We start from the raw sequence: 25983 nt of genomic DNA, 5'->3' as shown, positions 1-25983 counted from the left end.
TGTGTGCACATTGAAGCATTTGGGTAGGACTCAGCACTCGACTGATCGCGTCTACGAGAGTTTAAAGTGTCTGGAGCTCGGGATTCATAGGGAAGTCTTGCCTCCCACTTTTAAGTGCCGCTTGAGTGTGAGCTGCAGGTTTTTTTTGAATGTGGTGTTAGTAAGAGGGGAACATAGGAGCCAGCCTGACTTCTCTGCTCCCAGTGACAGCACCTCCTGGAAACTCTAGAAAGGTTTAGTTGGGAGAGAGAGAGGGGGAGGAGGAGAGCTTTCTTTGTAATTGTAGGATTGTTACACTTTTGTCCCCCCCACCACCCCCCCCTCTCCCCGGCAAAGGAAAGAATTGCAATAAAACCCCAAATGCTTTTCTCGGAGTGGAAGCGAAGGAGAGACTATTAGCAATTGCTGAGAATGGGCAAACTTCAGTCAAAACATGGTAGGTAAATTAAACCTCATTCCTCTCCCACACGTGGGGTCCGTTCACATTTTTCTATAGTTATTTTTGGGGAGGGGGGGGGAAGGAATGAGAAACTGAAAATCGCGACTGTTGCTAACTGTTCACATTTTATTTTTTGGTAACATTGGATTGAAACTGACAGCGTACAAGCGGAGAGAGAACCCTGAAGGTGAGATACTTTCTTTAAACTCAGATACTGATCAATGTGGATCATTAAAGTGTTAATTCTAACGACTTTATTCATTTGATACCCCCCCCCCTTCCTTTTAAAATTAAGTTCTAATTTAACTCTTCCCCACTTACTCTGTTTCTTTGTTAGTATTCTTTTGGGGGTTCTCACCGTTATTTTTCTTTGACCATCCTCCTCTTCCCCCACCCCACCCCCGGACATGTGTTTTTGCAGGCGACAGTTTCGTGGTCAATGCCTACCTGAATCGAAGGGGTCTGGAGGAGTTTGAGCGACAGAGGACTTCAAACGGCGTCCTGGAGCCGGCGAAATTGCGCGGGTACCGACCCTTCTCCACGGTAATTGACATGATCCCCCCCAACAAGGTAGTTCTCAGATACAACCATACATCCCAGGGAGGATACAGTGCACTGGGTACAGCCTCACACACAGTAAACGTTCTCCAACATGCTTTTAGATTATTGCAAAGGTTCCCTCCAATGTTATGTTTGGATTGTGTGTATGTGTTTTTTAAGGAGAATTAAGTAACTGTCTTTAAATCTGCAATGCCTGTCTGTCTAATCCCCTTGAGTCTGGGCTTGACTTTCCTCCCTACTTGCGTTGGGGTTTGATTCCGAGAGCTTTCTTTCCCCCAATCTTGAGATCAAACGGAGTAGCTGCAAGGTGGACTCAGGGATGTATTTCTTTCCATCTGGTTCCAACTGAGATAGTGCGAGGACATGGTATTCTTCCGGTCAGATTCGTTTCAGTTCCACGCTCGGTTGTGTTAGAACATTTGACTACTTCCAATGGGGCGATCCATGGGAGCCCTCCAACTCCCCCGTCTATTACCAGTTAAATCCCAATCGCCGAGAAATTCAACTGAGCTAACGAAATAGCAACTTTTAAGTGCCCCACCCCATAATCGTTTCAGATGTAGGGAAATCATTTAATCAGCAAGTTTGCATGGAGTGGATCTCAACATTTCCTCCCCATGGTGTTTCCATATCAAAGTAGTATCGCACATTTATGAAGGGCTGGGTGGTGTTGTAGAAGGCTTATGTTTTATAAGTGTTCAAACATGATTAAGTGATCTATTTTTCTCCTCTACAAAACTAAAAACATTTGGAGGGAAATGCATTTGGTTTTCCTCCACCCTGTGGGGCTTATAACTTTTTTTCATCACTGTGGGAGATACAGAGGGAAGATCAACTCACCAGGAAGAAAGTATTTGCCACACTCCTCTTCAACCTCTCTCGCTCTGCTACCTTTCTTTTCAAATCCACCCTCTTTAGTTCTGCCTGTCTTGCAAGATCTGTGAGGCTGGCACAGTGGTTAGCACTGCTGCCTCACATCCCTGGCTTCGATTCCTGGCTTGGGTCACTGTCTGTGCGGGGTTTGCACGTTCTCTCGATGTCTGCGTGGGTTTCCTACCAGTCTGAAAGACGTGCTGATTAGCTGCATTGAGCATGCTAAATTCTCCCTCGGTGTACCCCAACAGGCACCAGAGTGTGGCAACTAAGGGATTTTTACAGTAACTTCATTGCAGTGTTAATGTAAGCCTACTTGTGACACTAATAAATGAACCAAGCAGATGGCCAGTGATCTTGGGGGATAAAAAGTGGCTAAATATTCTCCAAAAAAGCCAAGGGGAAGACACAGTGGGAGGGATTTTAGCAATGTCGATACCATTCAGTAGGTGCACATTGTGACTGGGTTGTTACAGCAAAGAGTAAACTTTTCTAAAAAGCTGCTTTTTTGAGAATGATGCTAACAGACTTTATGAAGTGTTGGTTCTGAAAACATTAATCCATGTGTTCATAATGTGAAAAGAGAATTGTTTGAATTGATTCTGATTGGAATGTCTTGCTTCATCATGTAGAAGCTGATGTACTGTAGCAAAAGTAATGGCATGGGGTGGGGTAGGGAAACCTGGTTAGTTAAGGATGGCTTGTCTCATTTGAAGCCCAGTGTGAAAGCACATTATTATAGGACGAAACTGGCTGGACTTTTTTTATGACATGATGTAATCAGCGATGTGTAATGGAGGGCAAGTAACATTTTCACGTGGATGAACTTGAGGTTTTTGACTAAGATTTCAGCAAAGTATGATGGGTGTGTAAAACTGACACTTCGTCCGCTGAACTGTAAAAAGAAGTCTGGCAACAGATTTTCCTTTCCAGTTTAATTGAAAATGTTGGTGGGAGAGTATCCTGAGGTATTTTGTTGGGGGGTTTTAGAAGGGAGGAACTTGAGGAGTGGAAGTTAATTGGCACGTTCCCCCAGTGTGTAGAGACCATACAATCACATAGGAATTGCAATGCAAAAAAAAATTACCAATCCATATTTGGGGATTATCCTCCAAGGGAACAATTGTCCCTTATCCTGCACCCCTCTAAACACACTTTCCTATCTAACCTATCCGTAAACATTATCATGGTCTTTGATTCATTCATTAAATCTGATGGCACATTCCACAGTCTCACAGCTCGCTCTCACGCTCTCTCTCTCTCAAAAATGTTTCTCCAGCGCTCTCTCCTCTTCTGTTTTATTTTATTTTAATCTACATCCCTCTTGTTCCAGACCCCTCAGCCACTGAAAGCACTCTTTGTGTCCACTTTGTTCCATTGCTTCATAATTTTAAATATTTCTATCAAACCATTTCCGTGATCTTCTCCTATTCTAACAAACCTTTCCAGTCTTTCTTCCTATTTCTATGTCTTCATACCAGGCAGCATTGCAGTGAATTAGTCTATTGCCTCAGTATCCTACTTGTAATGTAGTGCCCTAAGCTGCCCACATTCTCTACTTTGATTTGGGGGTTGGGGGGTAGTTTGCTGGCACAGTGGTTTGCACTGATGCCTTACAGCGCCGGGGACCTGAATTCGATTCCTGGCTTGGGTCACTGTCTGTGTAGAGTCTGCACATTCTCCTCGTGTCTGCATGGGTTTCCTCCGGGTGCTTCGGTTTCCTCCCACAGTCCAAAAATGTGCGGGTTAGGTGGATTGGCCATGCTAAATTGCCCCTTAGTGTCAGGGGGACTACCTAGGATAAATGGATGGGGTTATGGGGATAGGGTCTGGGTGGGATTGTTGGCGTTGCAGACTCGATGGGTCAAATGGCCTCCTTCTGCACTGTAGGATTCTAAGCATTTTATTTGTCCATTAATTGGCAGAAAAGTGCCAATCAATTTCTGTTTGCCCACGTAACATACTCCTGGGAGGCAAGATTTGTTGGTTGATGTATGGAGGGTCCAGGAGGGCCACTGTGCTTTCTTGGTATCTTGACAACCATGAGAAATGCTCCAAGTTCTAGAAAGCTGGCTAGCAAGTGAATGCCTTGCAAGTATTGCTCTGCTCTGGATTTAGCCATCCATATCCTGGGCATGGAAACCATCCTTCCCAGATGGACAACATTTGACTGAAGAGCATATGACTGAAAGCTGAGTCAAATCAAGAGGAGCAATGCTTAAGTGTTAAAATGCATGTGTACTGATTCTACTATGGGTTTGGTTCTAATTATTGGACAAACATTATTTTAACGATTTTTTTTTTTGTTGCTATCAACGTCTCTGTCTGACTCTACCTCTCACCTAATGTGCATGCAGCAAGGATCAATAAATAATGATCATTAATGAAGTCTGGCTGATTTTATCCCCACCCCCAATAATAATGGAGCTAGTTTTGCTGTCTCTGCTCCTCCTCTTTATTCTTACTTCAGACTTGACTTGGATTTGACTGGAAATTGCTCCTATAATCTTCCTGATTGTTATAATGTTTATACACTTGAGTAAGCTTGCTGAACTATTGAAGAATTCTAGCCTATCTTTTACTAGGCCCCGCTTTTCTTTATGTTCTTCCTAATGGAATGTTTCCCAAGCAAGGGTTTTGCCACTCTGTTTCCCAATTTCTCCAACTCTACATTTTGCTTTGATATTGGCTTTCTTGTCAGCTGGATTCAGTTGAGCCAGTGGTCAGTAAGCTCTATGTGAGGGCCTGTTCAAGTCCAGAGGGTTGGTTAGTTTAGATGGCTAGAGTATGATGCCAATGGCGCAAATTCAACCCTCTTACCGGCTGTGGTAGTTCATGGAGGCCTATGCCTTTGCTTTGCCCCACATTTGTGGAGTGGTGCCCCTCATGCTACATACAGTGAAATTTCTGTTATCAAGCATGCAATGGGTGATGCCGATTAATCAAAAATGCTAGCTAATGGAAAGTTACCACAACGCACTTTGATTTTTGTATAGGAAGTTATCAATGTTTGTGTCTCTCTATGCTCCTATCTGCAGCTCTCTTATTTTCTCAGTGTGCGTATGCACCATGCAAGAGTTGTGACCTGCTTTGGCCACCATTGCTTCAGGGTCCCAGCATTCTCTCAAAATCCTTGAGGCTCTACATCTCTAATGGTGTCTTAGTCAGCCTCCACTCTCCAAATCATCAAAAATCTGCAGCCTGTATACTTGCCCACACTGTGCCCCCTTCGCTCTGTCTGATACAAGTCCCACTGGCTCTCTGTGCCTCAATGAGTTCCTCTGGCCCCATCTTGCCTTGAGCCTGCATCACACATGGAATATCTGTCCCTTCGCTTCCTCAACAACTAGCTATTCTTTGCCCTCGCTTCACTCCACAATTTGTGGTTGCTCATAAAGCCTTTGTGTCTTATCCCAACTCTTGCGTGACAGCGGGAGATTGCCTGTGTGTCTTTGTGAACTCTTGCCTTAAGTTGGTGAAAGAAAGCCTTTGACACACCAACCGTAAGAGGGCTCCAGTCAAACAACAGCTTGGGCCTACTTTTACATCTGTAGGCAGACAACATCCTCTCATGATTTAATTAAATCAGAATAAACATTCATCAATATTGAAACAAGCTGAAGACACATGTCAACAAATGTGATCACTCCCATTAATTGGGACTTGTGGGCTTCCCCAACTTTGATACTTTTCACAATTTGCATAATTAAGCAGTGAAGAAGCTGACATTTCTGTAGCTGAACTATTGCACACTATTCCTTTGAGAAATCTGGTTGCAACCAAATGTAATCTTTGCATGTTAATCCTAGAAAAAAATACAAATTTAAACAAAACCTCAAGGGTAATGAACTTATTTGGGGGTACAATTACCATGATCAAAATTACTATCGGCCGAGCGTTCCTCCCTCGCTGTTAGCCATGGCTCAGTCATAGCACTCTTCCCTCCACACCAGATGGTTGTGGGTTTAAAACCTCCCATCAGAGATTTTTAAACACAAAATCTAAGCTGACAATCCCAGTGCAGTACTGAGGGATCTCATGGCACTATTTCAGAGAAGAATGGGGTGATTTCTCTGGTGTCCAAGCTAATATTCATCTCTTTGAGCAGAGCCACTGAAGCGGATGATCTGGGCATTTGTCACATTGCTGTTTGTGGGATTTGACTGTGCGCTAACTGGTTGCTGCATTTCCTACATGACAACAGTGACTATGTTTCTATAATACTTCATTGGCTGTAAAGTGCTTTGGGATTGTGAAAGGTACGGCACAAACCAAAGTCTTTCTTTCACAGCCGGTTTGGAAATCGGAGAGCTTGACTTTCCAAACTGTTCTTGAATTCAAATTTGTCATCTGAATATCGAAGTGTGTCTGTGAAAGGGTGAACACTGGGATTTGGGAATCAGTAAGCATTCCTGCTGGGGGAAGTAACTCAGTTTAAATCTCAAATGTAACCTCCAATGGATGAGGGGACTTGTAACTCCTGAGTACAACTTGTAATCTTTTGAGCAGAGCTTCAGTTGAAGCTCTGTTGTGGGCGGCACGGTGGCACAGTGGTTAGCACTGTTCCTCACAGCGGTCGGGACTCAAGTTCGATTCCCAGCTTGGGTCACTGTCTGTGTGGAGTTTGCACATTCTCCTGTCTGCGTGGGTTTCCTCCAGGTGCTCCAGCTTCCTCCCCAGTCCAAAGGTGTGCGGGGTTAGGTGGATTGGCCATGCTGAATTGCCCCTTCGTATCAGCTAGGGTAAATGCATGAGTTTATGGTAATATGGCCTGGGTGGGACTGTGGTGGGTGCAGACTCAATGGGCCGAATGGCTGCCTCCTGCATTGTAGGATTCTATGATTCTATTTCGTAATTATTGCTGACGTTTTCCTGAGATTTTACCTTTCAGTTAGAGTGCAACATTTTTTTGTATATGAACAAATAAGGCTGATGAAGATTCCTGAAGAAATTTAAGCTTCCATGTCTGAATGTTGTTTTTGCTTTCACAATTAAGATGTCTTGTGTCCCTGAGTGATGTAACTTGATGTGGAGATGCCAGCGTTGGACTGGGGTGAACACGGTAAGAAGTCTCACAACGCCAGGTTAAAGTCCAACCGGTTTATTTGGTAGCAAATACCATAAGCTTTCGGAGCACTGCTCCTTCGTCAGATGGAGTGGAAATGTGCTCTCAAACAGTGCAAACAGACAAAATCAAGTTGCAGAATACTGATTAGAATGCAAATCCTACAGCCAGCCAGGTCTTAAAGGTACAGGCAATGTGGGTGGAGGGAACATTAAAAACAGGTTAAAGAAATGTGTATTGTCTCCAGACAGAACAGCTAGTGAGATTCTACAAGCCCAGGAGGCAAGCTGTGGGGGTTACTGATAATGTGACATGAATCCAACATCCCGGTTTAGGCCGTCCTCATGTGTGCGGAACTTGGCTATCAGTTTCTGCTCAGCGACTCTGCGCTGTCGTGTGTCGTGAAGGCCGCCTTGGAGAACGCTTACCTGAAGATCCAAGGCTGAATGCCCATGACTGCTGAAGTGCTCCCCCACAGGAAGAGAACAGTCTTGCCTGGTGATTGTCGAGCGGTGTTCATTCATCCGTTGTCGTAGTGTCTGCATGGTTTCCCCAATGTACCTTCGATCTTGGTTTCCAGGCTGCGGCGTTTGCTGTAGAGTTGGTGTATGAGGTGTTTGAGGAGTGTGAGAGATGTGCGACGGCATAGTCTCTCAGGTACATTGGGGAAACCATGCAGACACTACGACAACGGATGAATGAACACCGCTCGACAATCACCAGGCAAGACTGTTCTCTTCCTGTGGGGGAGCACTTCAGCAGTCACGGGCATTCAGCCTTGGATCTTCAGGTAAGCGTTCTCCAAGGCGGCCTTCACGACACACGACAGCGCAGAGTCGCTGAGCAGAAACTGATAGCCAAGTTCCGCATACATGAGGACGGCCTAAACCGGGATGTTGGATTTATGTCACATTATCAGTAACCCCCCACAGCTTGCCTCCTGGGCTTGTAGAATCTCACTAGCTGTTCTGTCTGGAGACAATACACATCTCTTTAACCTGTGTTTAATGTTCCCTCTACCCACATTGTCTGTACCTTTAAGACCTGGCTGGCTGTAGGATTTGCATTCTAATCAGTATTCTGCAACTTGATTTTGTCTGTTTGCACTGTTTGAGAGCACATTTCCACTCCATCTGACGAAGGAGTAGGGCTCCGAAAGCTTATGGTATTTGCTACCAAATAAACCTGTTGGACTTTAACCTTGTGTTGTGAGACTTCTTACCGTGATGTAACTTGGCCAGATATTGATTTGTTAATTTTCCATATGTGGTCTACTGCATTGTGAGCAGGAATTTTGCAATATTTTATGGGCCTGTATTTTATATTTGCCCATCTTAAGATCCTGTGGCAGCATATAATGTGTATAGGAGCAGAATTAGGCCCTTCGGCCCATCGAGTCTGCTCTGCCATTCGATCATGGTTGATATGCTCCTCATCCCCATTTTTTCCCCATAACCCTTTAACCCATTACCAATTAAAAATCTGTCTAACTCCTCCTTGAATTTACTCATTGTCCCAGCATCCGCCACACTTTGGGGTAGCGAATTCCACAAAATCGGTGGCACGGTGGTTAGCACTGCTGCCTCAGTGCCAGGGATCCAGGTTTGATTCTGGCCTTGGTCACTGTCTGTGTGGAATTTGCACTTTCTCCCCGTGTTTACGTGGGTTTCCTCCAGTTTTCTCCCACAGTCCAAAGATGTGTGGGTTAGATTGATTGGCCATGCCAAAATTGACCCTAGTGTCAGGGGGATTAGCAGGGTGAATATGTGGGTTACGAGAATAGGACCTGGGTGGGATTGTGGTTGGTACAGACTTGATGGGCTGAATGGCCTACTTCTGTATGGTAGGGATTCTGAGATTCACAATCCTTTGGGAGAAGTAGTTTCTCCTCAACTGTGTTTTAAATTTGCTACCCCTTATCCCAAGACTATGGTTTCTTGTTCTAGAATGCCCCATCAGCGGAAGCATCCGCTCCACGTCTTCTTTATCCATACCTTTTATCATCTTGTATACCTCAATTTGATCTCCCCTCATTCTTCTAAATTCCAGAGAGTATAGGCCTAAACTGCTCAATCTCTCTTCATACGACAAACCCCTCATCCCTGGAATCAATCTAGTGAACCTCCTCTGAACTGCCTCCAATGCCACTACATCTTTCCTCAAATAAGGGGACCAAAACTGTGCACAATACTCCAGGTGCGGCCTCACCAATGCCTTGTATAGTTGCAACAATACTTCCTTACCTTTTTATATTCTATTCCTTTAGCTATAAATGCCAACATTCTATTTTCTTTTATTATCTGCTGTACCTGCATGTTAGTTTTCTGTGACTCATGAACGAGGACACCCAGATCCCTCTGCACCGCGGCACCCCGAAGTCTCTCCCCGTTTAGATAATAAGTCGCCTTCCCATTTTTCCAACCAAAATGCATGACCTCGCACTTAAGCTAAGTTGCAATTGGCTGGAGATGATTCATGTTGCTATATCAGAGATTCCTGGGTCCCAAGTATGAAGGAAAGAATTGTCTTTATATAGCACCTTTCACAGCCTCCAGATGTCCCAAGATGCTTAGCAACCAGTGGCATCGGAACGCAGAAAATGCAGCAACCAGTTTATAAGGCCCCACAAACAGCATTGAGATGAAATGGTATAACCTGCCTTTAATAAGGTTGGTTATGGGAACAACATGGGTCAGGGCACTGGGGGAACTCCCTCCTATTCTTTGAAATGCTCTAGTGCCGGGGGACCTTTTGCATCCACCCGAGTGAGTAGGCCTCAGGCTGTTTAGCACCTCATCTTGGAATATGGGAACAGGAGTAGGCCACTTAGTCCCTCAGGCCTGTTCTGTCTTCAGTGAGATCCTAACTCTACCCTCCTTTCCACCATGTCCCTTAATACATTTGGCTAAAACTAAAAATCTTATCAATCTGAGTTTTAAAAGGAACAATTGATCTGGTATCAGTTGCCAACTTGTGAAAGTGAGTTCCAAGCATCATTTGAAAGACTCTGCTCCTGACAACGCAACACTTTTTCTCAGTACTTCAATCTGCATTTTAGGCTCTAGTGTCTGGAATGGGACTTGAACCCATAACCTTCTGACTCTCTTGATTTTTGTTAAGGTGACCAATCAGCCCTGATCTCATTAAATGCCCGTGGAATAGGCTTCAGTCCTGTTCCTATGACTCGAATAGTGCTGATAAAACCATTTTGTTTTGGTCATGAATTGCACTGTATCCAAATTGATTTCTGTAGATTGTAGTTTCTTCTGTATAGTACAGATAACCTTGCATTAGCTCACTGGAGTTGTGGTACATTAGAATCATAGAACAGAATCACTACAGTGCAGAAAGAGGCCATTTGACCCATTGAGTCTGCACCAACTCTCCGACAGACCATCTTACCCCTATCACTGCAACCCCTTATATTTACCCTGCTAATTGATTGTTTAAAAGCTTTACCCTAGATTGAACCAGGGCAGGACTTACTCAGTTAATGGTAGGGTGTTGGGGAGAGTTACAGAACAGAGATCTAGGGGTACATGTTCATAGCTCCTTGAAAGTGGATTCACAGGTGGACAGAGTGGTGAAGAAGGCATTCAGCATGCTTGGTTTCATTGGTCAGAACATTGAATACAGGAGTTGTGATGTCTTGTTGAAGTTGTACAAGACATTGGTAAGGCCATACTTGGAATACTGTGTGCAGTTCTGGTCACCCTATTATAGAAAGGATATTATTAAACTAGAAAGAGAGCAGAAAAGATTTACTAGGATGCTACCGGGACTTGATGGTTTGAATTATAAGGAGAGGCTGGATAGACTGGGACTTTTTTCTCTGGAGCGTAGGAGGCTGAGGGGTGACCTTATAGAGGTCTATAAAATAATGAGGGGCACAGATAAGGTAGATAGTCAATATCTTTTCCCAAAGGTAGAGGAGTCTAAAACTAGAGGGCATAGGTTTAAGGTGAGAGGGGAGAGATACAAAAGGGTCCAGAGGGGCAATCTTTTCACACAGGGTGGTGAGTGTCTGGAACAAGCTGCCAGACATAGTAGTAGATTGCAATAATAGATTGCAATAAGCGGGTAAAATTTTGTCTTTTAAAAAGCATTTAGATAATTACATGGGTAAGATGGGTATAGAGGGATATGGGCCAAATGCGGGCAATTGGGATTAACTTAAGGGGTTTAAAAAAAAAAGGGTGGCATGGACAAGTTGGGTCGAAGGGCCTGTTTCCATGCTGTAAACCTCTATGACTCTAATCCCCCTAACCTTGCACATCTTTGGTCCCTAAGGTCCCTTTAGCATGGCCAATCCACCTAACCTGCTCACCTTTGGAGGATACCGGAGGAAACCCACACAGACACAGGCAGAATGTGTAGACTCCACACAGTCACCCAAGGCTGGAATTGAACTCTGGTCCCTGGTGCCTAACCACTGTGCCGCCCCTGGTTGTCCATCACCAGTGAAGAACATGTTCTTTCTGTTTAGAACTGGAGATGTCAAGCCCACTGAATATTTACATTTGGGCCTTGTTTACTTCTGTTATTGGAGACTGGGAACAATGGAGGGAGTCAGTTCATGACACCCGGTCCCCTGTAAGCCTGAAGAAAAATTCTGTTCAGTGCATTGCATTTGTGTCTGTTTCTTGGTTACTTTCTCTGATCCCTTGGCATCATTCCACATGGCTTGTCCACAATTCGGAAAATAATTACTGCTGCAAAGTTCTCATTTTAATCTTCCTCATTCTGCAAAAGGCCTGCTCTGAATCCCCTCTTTGTCTCGGATGGTTGTGCAGGTGGGAGGCATAATACGGGCCGCTTAAATGCCAATATCATCAGTGTTCATGACAGTTACTTCATAAACACCATGGCTTGTTGTAACCCTCCAGATGTGAAAGCATTTGCCTTTAATCAACTCGCAAATCTTGCAATATAACATTCTTCTTTTCTTCCCTCTCTTTTCCCCACCTCCACCCCTTCGAGCTGCATCTTCAACATATTGTTTGGAAAGCTTTTAAACAAATATGGAAAAGACGTGTTTATTCTGCCCCCTCGCCACCACCGCAATGGTTAATGTGTTAATATTGGTAAGGAGTTGTAGTATAGTGACTTTATTAGGATATATTTGAGAAGGGGATGAGGGTGTTTTTCTCAAGCTGTCGGGTAATTGGATTCCACAGCTGCTTCACATAAACATCAAAGAGCCTCGAGAGAAGAATTATTCCAGGTTACTCCATCACTTGAATGACAGTGTCTGGCCCAGAACCATCTGCTCCACCTTCTCATCCAGAAAGTTTGTGGAGTTTAAATTAAAAAAAGGCTTGGAGTTGGGTGGAGGAGAAACTTGTATGTTTCCTTTGTAGGATTAGTCTTCCTCTATGTTCGCCCCTCATACTATTTTGAAAGAGATTTTTGTATTTGAAAATTTCCTAGCCCCGTCATTATTGCAACTCAGAAAGACAATTAACATTTACTGATCGTGATTGTTCAAGAAAACAACTTTTTAAAGGTAATTTTGTTCTCGAAAGTTTGAAGTGCAAATGCGAAAGAGCTCAAAGTGTACAGTTACCGTGCTATCAAATCTTCCATGACTAACGTCTGTGAGAATGCAGTGGTTATATCATTGGGCTTCAATAGTTTGACAACTTGAATTCATAGAAACATAGAAAAACTACAGCACAAAACAGGCCCTTTGGCCCCACAAGTTGTGCTGAACATATCCCTACCTTTTAGGCCTACCTATAACCCTCCATCCTATTAAGTCCCATGTACTCATCCAGGAGTCTCTTAAAAGACCCTATTGAGTTTGCCTCCACCACCACTGACGGCAGCCGATTCCACAAACCTACCCCCCAGCACCTTAAACCTGTGTCCTCTTGTAGCAGCCATTTCCACCCTGGGAAAAAGCCTCTGAGAGTCCACCCGATCTATGCCTCTCAACATCTTATATACCTCTATTAGGTCTCCTCTCATCCTACGTATCTCCAAGGAGAAAAGACCGAGCTCCCTCAGCCTATCCACATAAGGCATACCACTTAATCCAGGCAACATTCTTGTAAATCTCCTCTGCACCCTTTCGATCTTTTCCACATCCTTCCTGTAATGAGGCGACCAGAACTGAGCACAGTACTCCAAGTGGGGTCTGACGAGGGTCTTGTATAGCTGCATCATTATCCCCGGACTCCTAAACTCAATCCCTCGATTGATAAAGGCCAGCACACCATACGCCTTCTTAACCACCTCCTCCACCTGCGGGGCTGATTTCAGAGTCCTATGGACCCGGACCCCAAGGTCCTTCTGATCCTCTACAGTACTAAGAGTCTTTCCCTTTATATTGTACTCCTTCATCCCATTTGACCTGCCAAAATGGACCACTACGCATTTATCTGGGTTGAAGTCCATCTGCCACTTGTCCGCCCAGTCTTGCATCCTATCTATGTCCCTCTGTAACTTCTGACATCCCTTTTCATTTTATTTTGTTGTGGTGTGGAAGTTGGTATCATGATCATGAAACTCTCTATAGGGAAGAGAACCTGCCGTTCTTATCTGAACTATTTACGACTCGAGACAGCAATGTTGCTTGACTCTTAACTGCCCTCAGGAGATGGTCTAGCGCGGTGGCACAGTGGTTAGCACTGCTGCCTCACAGCACTATAGACCCAGGTTTGATTCTCTCGTTCTGCCACCTTTCTTTTCAAACCCACCCCACTTTAGTTTTGCCTATCTTAGAGGATCAGTAAGGCTGGCATAGTGGTTAGCACTGCTGCCTCACAGCGCCAGGGACCTGGGTTCGATTCCCGGCTTGGGTCACTTTCTGTGTGGGGCCTGCACGTTCTTCCCGTGTTTGCATGGGTTTCCTCCCACGGTCCGAAAGACGAGCTGGTTAGGTGCATTGGCCATGCTAAATTCTCCCTCGGTGTACCCAAACAGGCGCCAGAGTGTGGCGACTAGGGGATTTTCACAGTAACTTCATTGCAGTGTTAATGTAAGCCAACTTGTGACACTAATAAATAAAATTAAAACTACTCTGCTGTATGGAACCTGGGTAAACTGGTTTGGGTAATTAATGCCAGCCATAGCCAAATCAAATTCCATTTTCTTATATTAAAAAATAAAACTTTACATTTTACTCTTGAGCTCAAATGCTATGTGACCCTCTGAAGATAATGGTTTGGCCTAATAGCTCATCTTGTGTTTGTGTTTATTGACAAGTGTTGCGCTTCTGCAGAGTATTGACATATTTGAATGTTAGTGTTTGGAATTGATTTACTTCCTGAATTTGCTCTGAAATTGCACCAATTTGAAGTGAATTGAATCAGTTGTTTGCCCAGTTTTAATAAGACAATTAGCAGTATTCAGAGATTGGGATGGTGGTGCTTGTTTTTGGATCGGATGTGAAGCTAGAAGCATTTTTCAATCAATAGCAATCGCTTTGGGTTGAGGCACCAGCTATGATGCCGGTGCCAAGAAGTTGGTGTCATTTCGCTTCAGTTTCTTGCATGTTTTTAAATGATTAAACAGAATTGCATTTTCATGACACTGTTTCTTGACCCTCGTGTAGACCCAATGGAATTCACTGTCACTGAAGCACCTTCTGAAGTATAGTCACTGTTGCAATATAGTAAGTGCAACAGCCGATTGAGATAAATCACCAGGTAACCTGTGCAGTTGAGGGAAAAATGTTGGCTAGGACACAAGAGGAGAATGTTCTAATGGCACAAAAGGAGGCCGTTAGACCATTCAGCCCATCATATTTGTTGACTGGCTGCAAGTGCAATGCACCTAGTCCCACCCTCCAAGTTCTCTGCTTTTTCCTCAAAATAGTGCCCATGGGATCTTTTACATCCACCTGAGAATACAGTTGGGGGTCTCTGATATCATGACAGCAACTCTCTCAACGCACATCGATTGAGATTTTGTCTTTTTGAAATGGTCTTGAATTGATAGCTTTTTGGTTCTGAATCAAGCCTGCTACCTCTCTGACATCTTTTGTCAGTGTTTCATATCTTTACCATCATTTGGATAGGTAATCAGATGTGCCAGCCAGGGCTCGGTTGGTTGCATTCTTGCCTGTAGAGCCGCAAGGTTATGGTTTCCAGCTCCACTCTAGGACTTGAACAGAAATATCTCGGCCAACTTTCCCAATAGAAATGTTGAGGGTGTGCTGCACTATTACAAGTACCATCTTTTGCATGAGAGGTTAAATTGATGTGAAGACAAACAAAAGAGTTTGTTTCACTAGATTTTAATCAGTAAGACAGCAGAGGGTTATGAGGATAAAGTAGGAAAATGCTGTTGAGGATTATTATATCGGAACAGTCATGATCTCATTGAATGGCGGAGCAGACCCAATGGGCCAAATGGCCTGCTTTAGCTCCTATGTCTTATGGTTTTATAGTTTTAACCAGTGTCCAGGCTGTTCCCTCCATCAACACCTCAAAAGCAGGTTTAGGGAAGGTTGAGCGCAGATTGGCTGTTGCGTTTCCTACAGTACGCCCAATGATTAACTTCCAAAGGTATTCAATTGGCTGTGAAGCACTTTTGGGGTTTCCAGCGATCATGAAAGGCATGATGTAAATATCTCTTTTGGTTGAGTGATACACTAAACAGGTGTCTTTCGGTTTATTGAGAATTGAGACTGATATTTTCTTACTGACGTTGCCACAGACTCCAAAGGGTTGGTTTTTCTCTCTGTGGGAGCACTTATCGGGATGTTTTTGGTGTGCAGCCCGTGAATAGTTAAAGTTAACAGGTTAGAGAGTGGTGAGGAGCTTGGCTGTAGTATTTGCTCCAGGCAAACTAGGCGTTTATAAATTCCACCCCCCCCCCCCCTCAAATCTGGGGCTGGGGGAGTGGATCTGTGGATTTTATAGTATGTTGCAAACTCCGCTCTCATCACTTGTTGCTTCATAGCCACAATCTCAATTTCTTCAATGTGCAGTAACTACTTTCTGATTCTGTGGGTAGCAAACTCGCCTCTTTAAGTCAGAAGGTTGGGGATTCAAGTACCACTCCAGAGACGCTGACACTCCAGTGCCACCGTCAAGGTGCCATCTATTGAATGAGGTGTTAAATCCAGCCACTGTCTGCTCTCTCTGGAGTGAATATAAAAGATCCCATGAAACTATTTTTAAGCAGTGTTGTCCCCGACGTCCCAACCAATATGTCCCTCAATCAAAGAAATATTTCTGATCATCACTTTGCTCCTTGGGAGAGCTTGATTTATGCACATTTTTGATTTTACTATTGTCACATGTATTGGTATACAGTGTCTGTATAGTGCGCAAGAAATAATACTTTTCAAAGGATACCTTTCCACAGAGAAGGAAAGGAGAGAGTGCAGAATATAATGTTACACCCTAGCTATTACTGTAGAGATAGATCAACTTAATGCAAGATAGGTCCATTAATGATAGATCAACTTAATGCAAGATAGGGGCGGTACGGTAGCACAGTGGTTAGCACTGCTGCTTCACAGCTCCAGGGACCTGGGTTCGATTCCCGGCTTGGGTCACTGCCTGTGTGGAGTTTGCACATTCTCCTCGTGTCTGCGTGGGTTTCCTCCGGGTGCTCCAGTTTCCTCCCACAGTCCAAAGATGTGCGGGTTAGGTTGATTGGCCAGGTTAAAAATTGCCCCTTGGAGTCCTGAGATGCGTAGGTTAGAGGGATTAGCGGGTAAAAATATGTGGGGGTAGGGCCTGGGTGGGATTGTGGTCGGTGCAGACTCGATGGGCCGAATGGCCTCCTTCTGCACTGTATGGTTTCTGTGATTTCTGTGAAAAGTCTGATGGCAAGAATAGCTTCTTTCCTGCTGTCATCAGACTTTTGACTGGACCTACCTTATATTACGTTGATCTTTCTCTATACCCTAGCTATGATTGTAACACTATATCCTTCACCCTCTCCTTTCCTTCTCCCCAATGTATTCTATGACCGATATGTTTTGTCTGTATAGCGCACAAGTAACAATGGGCGGGATGTTCTGGCTGCACTCGCCCCGAAACTGGAAAATCCCACCCGAGGTCAACAGACGTTTCCATGGTCTGTCCCTCGCCTGCTCCGATTCCCGTGGCGGGCGGGACAGTAAACTTCTGGCCAATACTTTTCACTGTATCCCAGTACACGTGACAATAATAATAAATCTTCAATGGCAACCTCATAATTGCGGACCATATTTTGGTCTCGACTTCCCATGACGGCTGCTGCTGCATGAACTGTCATTTAAAACTCTCTCCACTTCCATGGCACAGGATGTTTCCGCGTTACATTGTGATGTATCCGGATGCATTGGTTTTGAAGAGCTGAGTTAGGACATCATTTGGCATTAGTCCATGTCTGTACACAAGACCTTTTGTTCGGTTTTTTTAATCTGATCTTTGAAAACATCCTAGCTGGCATAAACCATGCACCTTGCCAAATTCAAATCTTTCATCTCTCTCTCTCCCTCTCTCTCTCTGCGTCTCTGAGATTTTCAATATTGCTCTTTTTGGAATGCGATAGATTTTTGAGGTGTGATGCGATGGTGTTTAACATTGAATTAGAAGGAGAAGGCTTTCCAATGTTTGGAACCAACCAAATATAAATGTAAGTCAGCAATATAAGCGAATTTGACCTGATCGTATTTAACAGAGTTAACCTAAAGCTTTTATCCAGTGATGGCAAAAGAAACTGGTAGAGTGAGTTTTGTTTTTCTCTGCATATGGTTGAGTTGTTGTCATGCACTGTTTGTGAGGGTGTGGGAGCTAATGTAGGTCTGGATCTATTGCAGCCCATTGTGGTAGAAAACATGGCGGCTAGGCCCACTGATCTCTGGGGTCCAGTGACAATCCTGGCTCTCTGGTGGGTGCAATGCCACCTGTAACCACCGCTCCCTGTGATTGGTTGACAGCTTGTGGCAAGCAGGACTGTTGTCCCTGGAGGCCTCGATTACGGCATGGGCCTAACAATGTTCCCTGCTGTTTCTCCCGAGACTCCCAATGGATCACCAAAATCCATTGGGGTGGCACAGTGGTTAGCACTGCTGCCTCTCAACACCAGGGACCTGGGTTCAATTCCGGACTTGGGTCACTGTCTGTGTGGAGTTTGCACGTTCAGCTCGTGTCTGCGTGGGTTTCCTCCGGGTGCTCCGGTTTCCTCCCACTGTCCAAAGATGTGCGGGTTAGGTTGATTGGCCATGATAAATTAACCCTAGGGTCAGGGGGATTAGCAGTGTAAATATGAGGGGTTATGGGAATAGGGCCTGGGTGGGATTATGGTTGGTGCAGACTCGATGGGTCGAATGGCCTCCTTCTGCACTGTAGGGATTCTATGAAAATCCTGGCCACAATTTCAAAAGGGAATCTGGCGAATACTTGAAGGGAAAATACAGGGTTAAAGGGAAAAGGAAAGACCAAGAGAACAAGTCTAATTGGACAGGATTGATGGACCAATTTGTAACGACTGTCTGGCGTGCATTCAAACTGATGCAAAAATATTTATTCTTCAGGTAATTTGAGGGGAGGGTGCTGGGAGGGTAAGGAGAGAGGGGGAGGAAGAAAGCTTCAGCAGCGGACTAATTGGCGGCTAATATATCCAGACATTTGGATGTGGGAGGGGATCAAATCCAGGGGAGACATTCCAGGTGCCGTAGATAACCTATGCAGTCAGGCCTAGAAAATTGGATAAATCCTTTTATATGGGTGTGCAGTCGACTTTTTTTTTTTGCTTTATATATGGTGAGCTGATTTCGTGCAGCTGAGCCAGACTTGGGAAGAATCGATCTTCGGTAAATGCCATAAACAAATTGCCAGTGCCCTCCTGAAGAATCATAGAATCCCGACAATGCAGAAGGAGGCCATTCAGCCCATCGAACCTGCATCAGCAACAATCCCACCCGGGCCCTATCCCCGTAACTCCATATATTTACCCTGCTAATCCCCCAACACTAAAGGGCAACTTTAGCATGGCCAGTCAACCTAACCTGCACATCTTTGGATGAATTCTCATTCTTGACTGTCCTCTTGAGGGTCAGCATCGCAGCCAGTGGCCTGGCATTTCAGACGCTCCCTGCCATTTTTTTAAAAGGATGAAGCACTGGCGAGCACGCTTCCAGCAGAAGACTTGTGCTTGGGAAGGGCTTGAAAGATGTAGTGGGAGCAAATCTGAAGGATGATGCTGGGATTGGAAGTTTGCCAGCACTGATCAGCCCAGATTGCAGCATAGACACCCACTTGGTGTGAAGGGGGTTTTGCCATTTTCACCTCCTCAGAATCAACATTCCTCCTTGCAGTGTGCTGTCTTTGATTTGATTTTATTATTGTCATATGTATTTGTATACAGTGAGAAGTATTGTTTCTTGTGCGCTATACAGACAAAGCATATTGTTCATAGAGAAGGAAAGGAGAGAGTGCAGAATGTAGTGTTACTGTCATAGCTAGGGTGTAGAGAAAGATCAACTTGGTGTGAGGTAGGTCCATTCAAAAGTCTAATGGCAGCAGGGAAGAAGCTGTTCTTGAATCGGTTGGTACATCATAGAAACCCTACAGTGCAGAAGGAGGCTATTCGGCCCATCGAGTCTGCACCGACCACAATCCCACCCAGGCCCTACCCCCACATATTTACCCGCTAATCCCTCTAACTACGCATCTCAGGGACAATTTGTAACCTGGCCAATCAACCTAACCCGCACATCTTTGGACTGTGGGAGGAAACCGGAGCACCCGGAGGAAACCCACGCAGACACGAGGAGAATGTGCAAACTCCACACAGACAGTGACCCGAGCCGGGAATCGAACCCACTGTGCTACCGTGCCGCCCTGCTCTTGATCTTTTTCCTGACAGAAGAAGGTGGAAGAGAGCATGTCTGGGCTATGTGGGGTCCTTAATTATGCTGGCCGCTTTTCCGAGTGAGAAGTGTAGACAGAGTCAATGGATGGGAGGCTGGTTTGTGTGATGGATTGGGCTACATTCACGACCTTTTGTAGTTTATTGCGGTCTTGGGCAGAGCAGGAGCCAAACCAAGCTGTGATACAACCACAAAGAATGCTTTCTATGGTGCATCTGTAAAAGTTGGTGAGATACCTTTAGAAGTGAAGCTTGATTTGCATGCAGGGGGGAGTGGTCAGATTTATATCCTTCCTTGCTTTCTTAAGTAGGCTGTAAGGGGTACTACCAAGTACATGTAAGCTGGTTCACTGGGGAGGTCTTGCTGGAAGTCGATTAATATCACTCTAGATTCTGGAGGTTTGGTAACCAATGGCCAAGGAGGAAATACATTTTCCTGTCATATAGGCCCCTACCAATTAACTATGTGAAAAGTAGCCCATGTAACTCTTTCCTAGATCAATTCAATCCAAAACAAATCCAACAAATGACCATCTCCAGTAACCAATCCCGAATTTTTAAATCTTTTTCTTGTATCAATTTTGCAAAGCTGGGCTGTCCTTGTTGGAACAGCAGCCCTCATAGAATCCCTACAGTACAAAAGGAGGCCGTTTGGTCCCTCAAGCCTGCACTAACAATACCACCCCAGCCCTATACCTGTAACCTTTACCCTGCTAATCCCCCTGACACCAAGGTGCAAATTACCACGGCCAATCCACCTGAGCTGCAAATTTTTGGACTGTGGGAGGAAACCAGATCACCCGGAGGAAACCCACACAGACACGGGGCGAACATTCAAACTCCACATAGTCACCCAAGGCTGGAATTGAACCTGGGTCCCTGGCGCGGTGAGGCAACATGCTAATCACAGTGCCACTGTGCTGCAATATACTGCAGAAATGAATGCACAGTGAATTAAGTTGGATCCCTTGCCGAATTTCACAAGTTCAAGCATTGTTCCATGCTGTCGGAGAGGATATCGATGAATGACTAAAATCCTCAGGTCCAACAATCCCTCTGGTAGTGCCTGCTATTAATAGCCAGTGATCCATGCTAATGGATCATGCCAGTTTCTGGCTATGTCAAAGGAGACACCCCACCCCCATGTTCACTTCATTGCAAAAGGGAGCCAGGCAATGCCCTCTGTAGGCTGACTTTCGGGTGACTTCAAGGACTCCGACAAATCTTCCTGTAACTGCGAAGGTCACATCAATAAGCTTCTGGGGAATAAGATCCATCCCGGCCCGGTTGGAGCCGTGCCAGGTCAGCCCGTCTACAACTCGTATTCTAAATAAAGCAACTGAACTGATTCCATGTTTGCCAGGGAAATGCCTTCAACTGTTTCCCAGCAGAAAGGTGACACCAATGAAAGAGGGCATACAATTTATCCCACCTGGCAGGCTTCCCAAGTGCCCAGGCCACTATCGAAAGAACAAACAAACCTCGCGTTTGTGTATCCTCTTTCGTGACCTCGACGTCCCAGGACGGTTTTAGCCAACACGATACTTTTGAAGTACCGTCGCTGGTTTCTTCTGTAGGTTAATGTGGCTGTCCAATTATACACTGCAAAATCCCGCAAAATGGGAATGAGTTAATCGGTTTTGACAGTGTTTGGTTGAAGGATAAAGGATGACAACTCTACCTGATCTCTCCTGCTCTGTTTTCAAAAGTACCACACAATCGTTAGTGTTCGCCCGAACAGGCAGACAGGAAACCCTCTCTGTTTACGCACCTTTTGGATGTGCCGATAGTGTCAAGTGGGAACGACTTTAGTACAGTGACCCTGGGCCCTCCGAGTGGTCTAAGTATCTTGTGTTCAGGCGTGTGCCTGTTTTGCCCAACATCTACTGAAACAATAGTCTTAATGTCCGGGTTTCGGATGTCTTTTCCCTACGATGTTGCGATCCAAGCAATGAAATTGTCTTTCAGGTGCTTCTTGATACATGCTTCTCCTATCTTTCATAGGCTTGAAATATTTGTTCAAACAAGATTTAGAAACATCTAAAAAGAGAGGAGCAGGAATCAGTTATTCAGCCCTTTGAGCCTGGTCTGCCATTCACTGTGATCATGACTGATCCTCTATCTAAGTTATTCTATCTTTCCTACTGCAGTGGATAATTTCACGCTTAACAGTGGTTAGCACTGCTGCCTCACAGCGCCAAGGACCCGGGTTCAATTCCAGCCTTGAGTGACTGTGGAGTTTACACGTTCTCTCCGTGTCTCTGTGGCTTTCATCTGGGTGCTCTGACTTCCTCCCACAGTCCAAAGATGTGTAGGTGAGGTGGATTGGCCATGGTAAATGCTCGGGGTTATGGGGATAGGGCAGAGGTGTGGACTGCTCTTTCTTAGAACATTTTGGTACAGACTCGATGAACTGCATGGCCTCCTCAGGCACTGTAGGGATTCCATGGTTATCCATGTTATATTGCATCTGCCGTGTATTTGCCCATTTGCTCAACTTGACTCAATCACCTGGTAGCCTCTTCACCACTTCCTTTTCACCACTCATTCCCACAAAAATTTTGTGTTGTCAGCAAACCTGGAAATGTTGCATTTGGTTCCCTCATCCAAACCATTGCAATGAGATAAATTTTAGATAATTGTTTTATTTTGCTTGCAGCGAGCAAATATAAAAAGTAAGTGTTCCATTTAAGATTGAGGTGAGGAGGAATTTCTTCACTCGGAGGCTGGTGCATCTTGAGAATTCTCTATCCGAGGAATGTGAAGCTCAATCATTAAGCATATTCAAAACACAAATAGATTTCTGGACCCCAATAACATCAAGTGATAAGTGCAGGGAAAAAGGTAGATGATCAGCCATGATCTAATTGAATGATGGAGCAGACTCGAGGGGCTGAATGGCCTCCTCCTGTTCCTATATTCCCACTCAAAGCATATTCCATTTAACTCGACCTCTTTCTCTTCCTGAGGATGGCCGAGTGGTATTATCACTAAGTTATTAATCCAGAAACTCAGCTAATGCTCTGGGGATCTGGGTTCGAATCCCACCACAGCAGATGGTGGAATTTGAATTCAATTTGTTTTAAAAAGTGACTCCAGGGCCGCAGCAATGTGGTGGACTCTCAAATGCCCTTGGGTTGGGCAATAAATGGTGGACATTCAGCATGTCCCACGAATGAATTTAAAAAAATCACTTTTTACTAGTGTCACACGTAGGCTTACAGTAGCACTGCAATGAAGTTACTGTGAAAATCCCCTAGTCGCCACACTCCGGTACCAGTTCGGGTACGCTGAGGAAGAATTTGGCATGGCCAATGCACCTAATCAGCTCATCTTTCGGACTGTGGGAGGAAACTGGAACACTCGGAGGAAACACAAGCAGACATGGAGATTATGGCAGATTTTGAAGTATAAAACCGGATCCCTCTGTTTTTAGGTTTGAATCATTGCGCCGTAGCTCAGTTTCTTGTTTAAAACCCTCGCTGATTTTTTCCTTCCCTCACCCCACCTTGTTCCCCGTTTTTAAGTGTTACCAATCTGGGGTACGGCTGTGGCACTGACATTCCAGTCAGTGATTCATTAGTTTAGGCTTGTCAGTAAAACTAGCAAACTTTCCACTCCTTTTGGGGTGTAGTTTTGAAGAGAACATCTGTTCTCAAGATGACGAGCGTCCAATGTGATTAATGGATCTAGGATGACTCCATTGACCCTCATAGCTTCAACTGTGATACATATTCCACAAACTGGGTCTGTCTGGCTTTAATAAGCCTCATCAGTGCCTGCATGCCTGCTGTTTTTTTTTTTGTTTAATATAAAACCTGTGTGAATGTACTCTATTAAAGTATAACACTTGACTATAACTCCATCCCCCAAATCAGTTCAGCGAAGGGAAAGAAAAATGATCAAAAATGTCATAGAGTACAGCAGCTGGAACCACATCTGGCTGCTCTCTCTCTGGTCCTATCCTTGTCGGAGCCTGGCACGTGTGGTATTGTGACATCCTGTAAAGAAGCTGCTGCTTTGCCAGTTACTGGGCATCCCACCTAGTTAACCAACCATCTGTACGCCAGCAAGCCATATATTTGCAATGAGAGTTCTGTTTGTTATTGACACTCTTCCTAGTAAGAAGTCTCACAACACTAGGTTAACGTCCAACAGGTTTATTTGGAATCATGAGCTTTTGGAGCGCTGCTCCTTCATCAGGTGAGTGGCTCGTGATTCCAAATAAACCTGTTGGACTTTAACCTGGTGGTGTGAGACTACTTACTGTGCCCACCCCAGTCCAATGCCAGCATCTCGACATCATGGGTACTCTTCCTAGTCCAGGTGAGCTGAGTCACAATGCTGTGAGGCAATGTTGTATGGAACTTGCTCCCTTACTGCTTTGGGACTTGATGACCCCAAAAGTGCCACTTTCTCTCTATTACCATAAACCATTGCTGTTCATTGTGCCCTCATTGTTGCTGTAGACTGTTCCAAACTGATTCGAAGGATGCTGTTGCATATTCGCTGATCCTGTTTTTGAAGGCTATCTGCATCAATTTCACACCTCCCAGTGTAGGCATATGTTACAGGCTAGATTCTTCCCTCTTCAAGTGGAGCAGCCCTTAGTAGCCATCTGGCCTCTGAGTTAGAAGATTGTTCATTCGAGACCTACCCCAGAGACTTGAATATGTATTCAGGGGGCTGTACAGTAGGATGTGCAGTCTATGGGATGAGGCGGATGTATCATAAAATCCCTATGGTACAGAAGGAGGTCAGATAGACCATCAAGCCTGCACTAACTCAACAATGTAAAAGATTCCATGGAACTATTTCAAAGAAAAGTAGGGCAATTCTCTCTGGTGTCCCGTCCAAACTTTATCCCGTAACCAACACCATTTAAGACAAAAACATCCGGTCGTTAGTATCTTATTTTCTGATTGTATTCGGTGAATGTCTAGTACAACCATCCTGGTTACTTGTACCTGGTTCCTTATTTATAGTTCCTGACTTGCTAAATTAGTTTTGCATTTGCATTAATGGGGACGTATGTTGATTGGAGATAATTTCATTGTCCTGCATCTCCTGAATTCATAGAATCCTACAATGCAGAAGGAGGCCATTCGACCACAATGTACCAACCACAACTCCACCTAGGGCCTACCCCCATAACCCCATGCATTTACCCTAGCTAGTCCCTTGACACTAAGGGGCAATTTAGCACGGCCAATCCACCTAACCTGCACATCTTTGGACTGTGGGAGGAAACCGGAGCACCCGGAGGAAACCCATGCAGACACTGGGAGAACAGGCAAACTCCACACAGGCAGTGACCCAAGCCGGGAATCGAACCTGGGTCCCTGGCGCTGTGAGGCTCTGGACTCATTAAGCTCCCACACAACATGGCAATGGACATTCTATCTATTTTATTCTACAGGTTGCGTGTAAACATTCCACAAAGAGGCACGAAGGCCTCTTTTTTTTTTCTAACTATTTTTCAAAAGACTTTTAATTTAAGGGAACAGTATTCAGAAATGAAAAATCCAGCTTGTTTTAGTTAAACAGAAATTTTAAAAACCATTTTCCCAGAGAGGACTCGAGGGGGCAAGAGGGATACTGTAATCTATTATGGGTATAGACATCCTGTGATGTTTTGCTTGGCAACAATTTTGCCATTTAAATTATTATTGGCCTGTACTTTAAAGATGGAAAAAAAAACTTGACACATCCTAAGAACCACACACACATTTTCCCCCAATAGATGACATCAGTGGTCGGACGTGTGTGATCTCTCTTTTTTAATATATGGTGTCTGGAATCATTTGGACCAACCAGTAAGTTGGCAGTCCACTGGGAAGAGCATTAAATAAATTGTTTCTGTTCTGTCCCATTTACAATACAGCTGGAGATTTGGATTGTATCAAAGTTTCTAGTTGATTTGAATGGGAATTGGGGCACACTCTCAGATACGGTGTTAAATCTGGCCAGAGTCATGGGGTGCCAGATCGAAAAGTGCAGTTTTCTGAAATCAATAAGCACTGCTCGAAATGGGTTGAGAAACGCATCCGTTCATACAAGGAGAGCTGTGGGAGTCTTCACAAATTCTGTAATGGAGGGAAGGGGAAGCAGTTCATTTGGATAAATGTTCAAGTAGATTGTGGGTGGCACAGTGGTTGGCACTGCTACCTCACAGCGCCAGGGACCCGGGTTCAATTCCTGGCTTGAGTCACTGTCTGTGTGGAGT

The 25983-nt window shown here is 44.7% G+C and overlaps 1 protein-coding gene across 2 annotated transcripts in view; it reads left to right on the top strand.

Annotated features, from left to right (window-relative positions):
* Positions 1-244: 244 nt before the first annotated feature.
* nkd2b (NKD inhibitor of WNT signaling pathway 2b) overlaps positions 245-25983 on the top strand; it is a 129270-nt gene continuing 103531 nt past the window's right edge. For both annotated transcript variants that reach the window (XM_078229103.1, XM_078229091.1), the window contains exons 1-3: positions 245-436; positions 600-626; positions 861-982. In XM_078229103.1, the coding sequence (XP_078085229.1) occupies positions 412-436; positions 600-626; positions 861-982 (174 nt within the window). In that variant the 5' untranslated portion in view covers positions 245-411. The remainder of the gene's footprint in view (positions 437-599; positions 627-860; positions 983-25983) is intronic.

This window comes from Mustelus asterias, chromosome 2, assembly GCF_964213995.1.
Source record: "Mustelus asterias chromosome 2, sMusAst1.hap1.1, whole genome shotgun sequence".
NCBI classification, from domain to species: Eukaryota; Metazoa; Chordata; class Chondrichthyes; order Carcharhiniformes; family Triakidae; genus Mustelus; species Mustelus asterias.
This window is presented reverse-complemented; position numbering and strand designations above follow the sequence as displayed.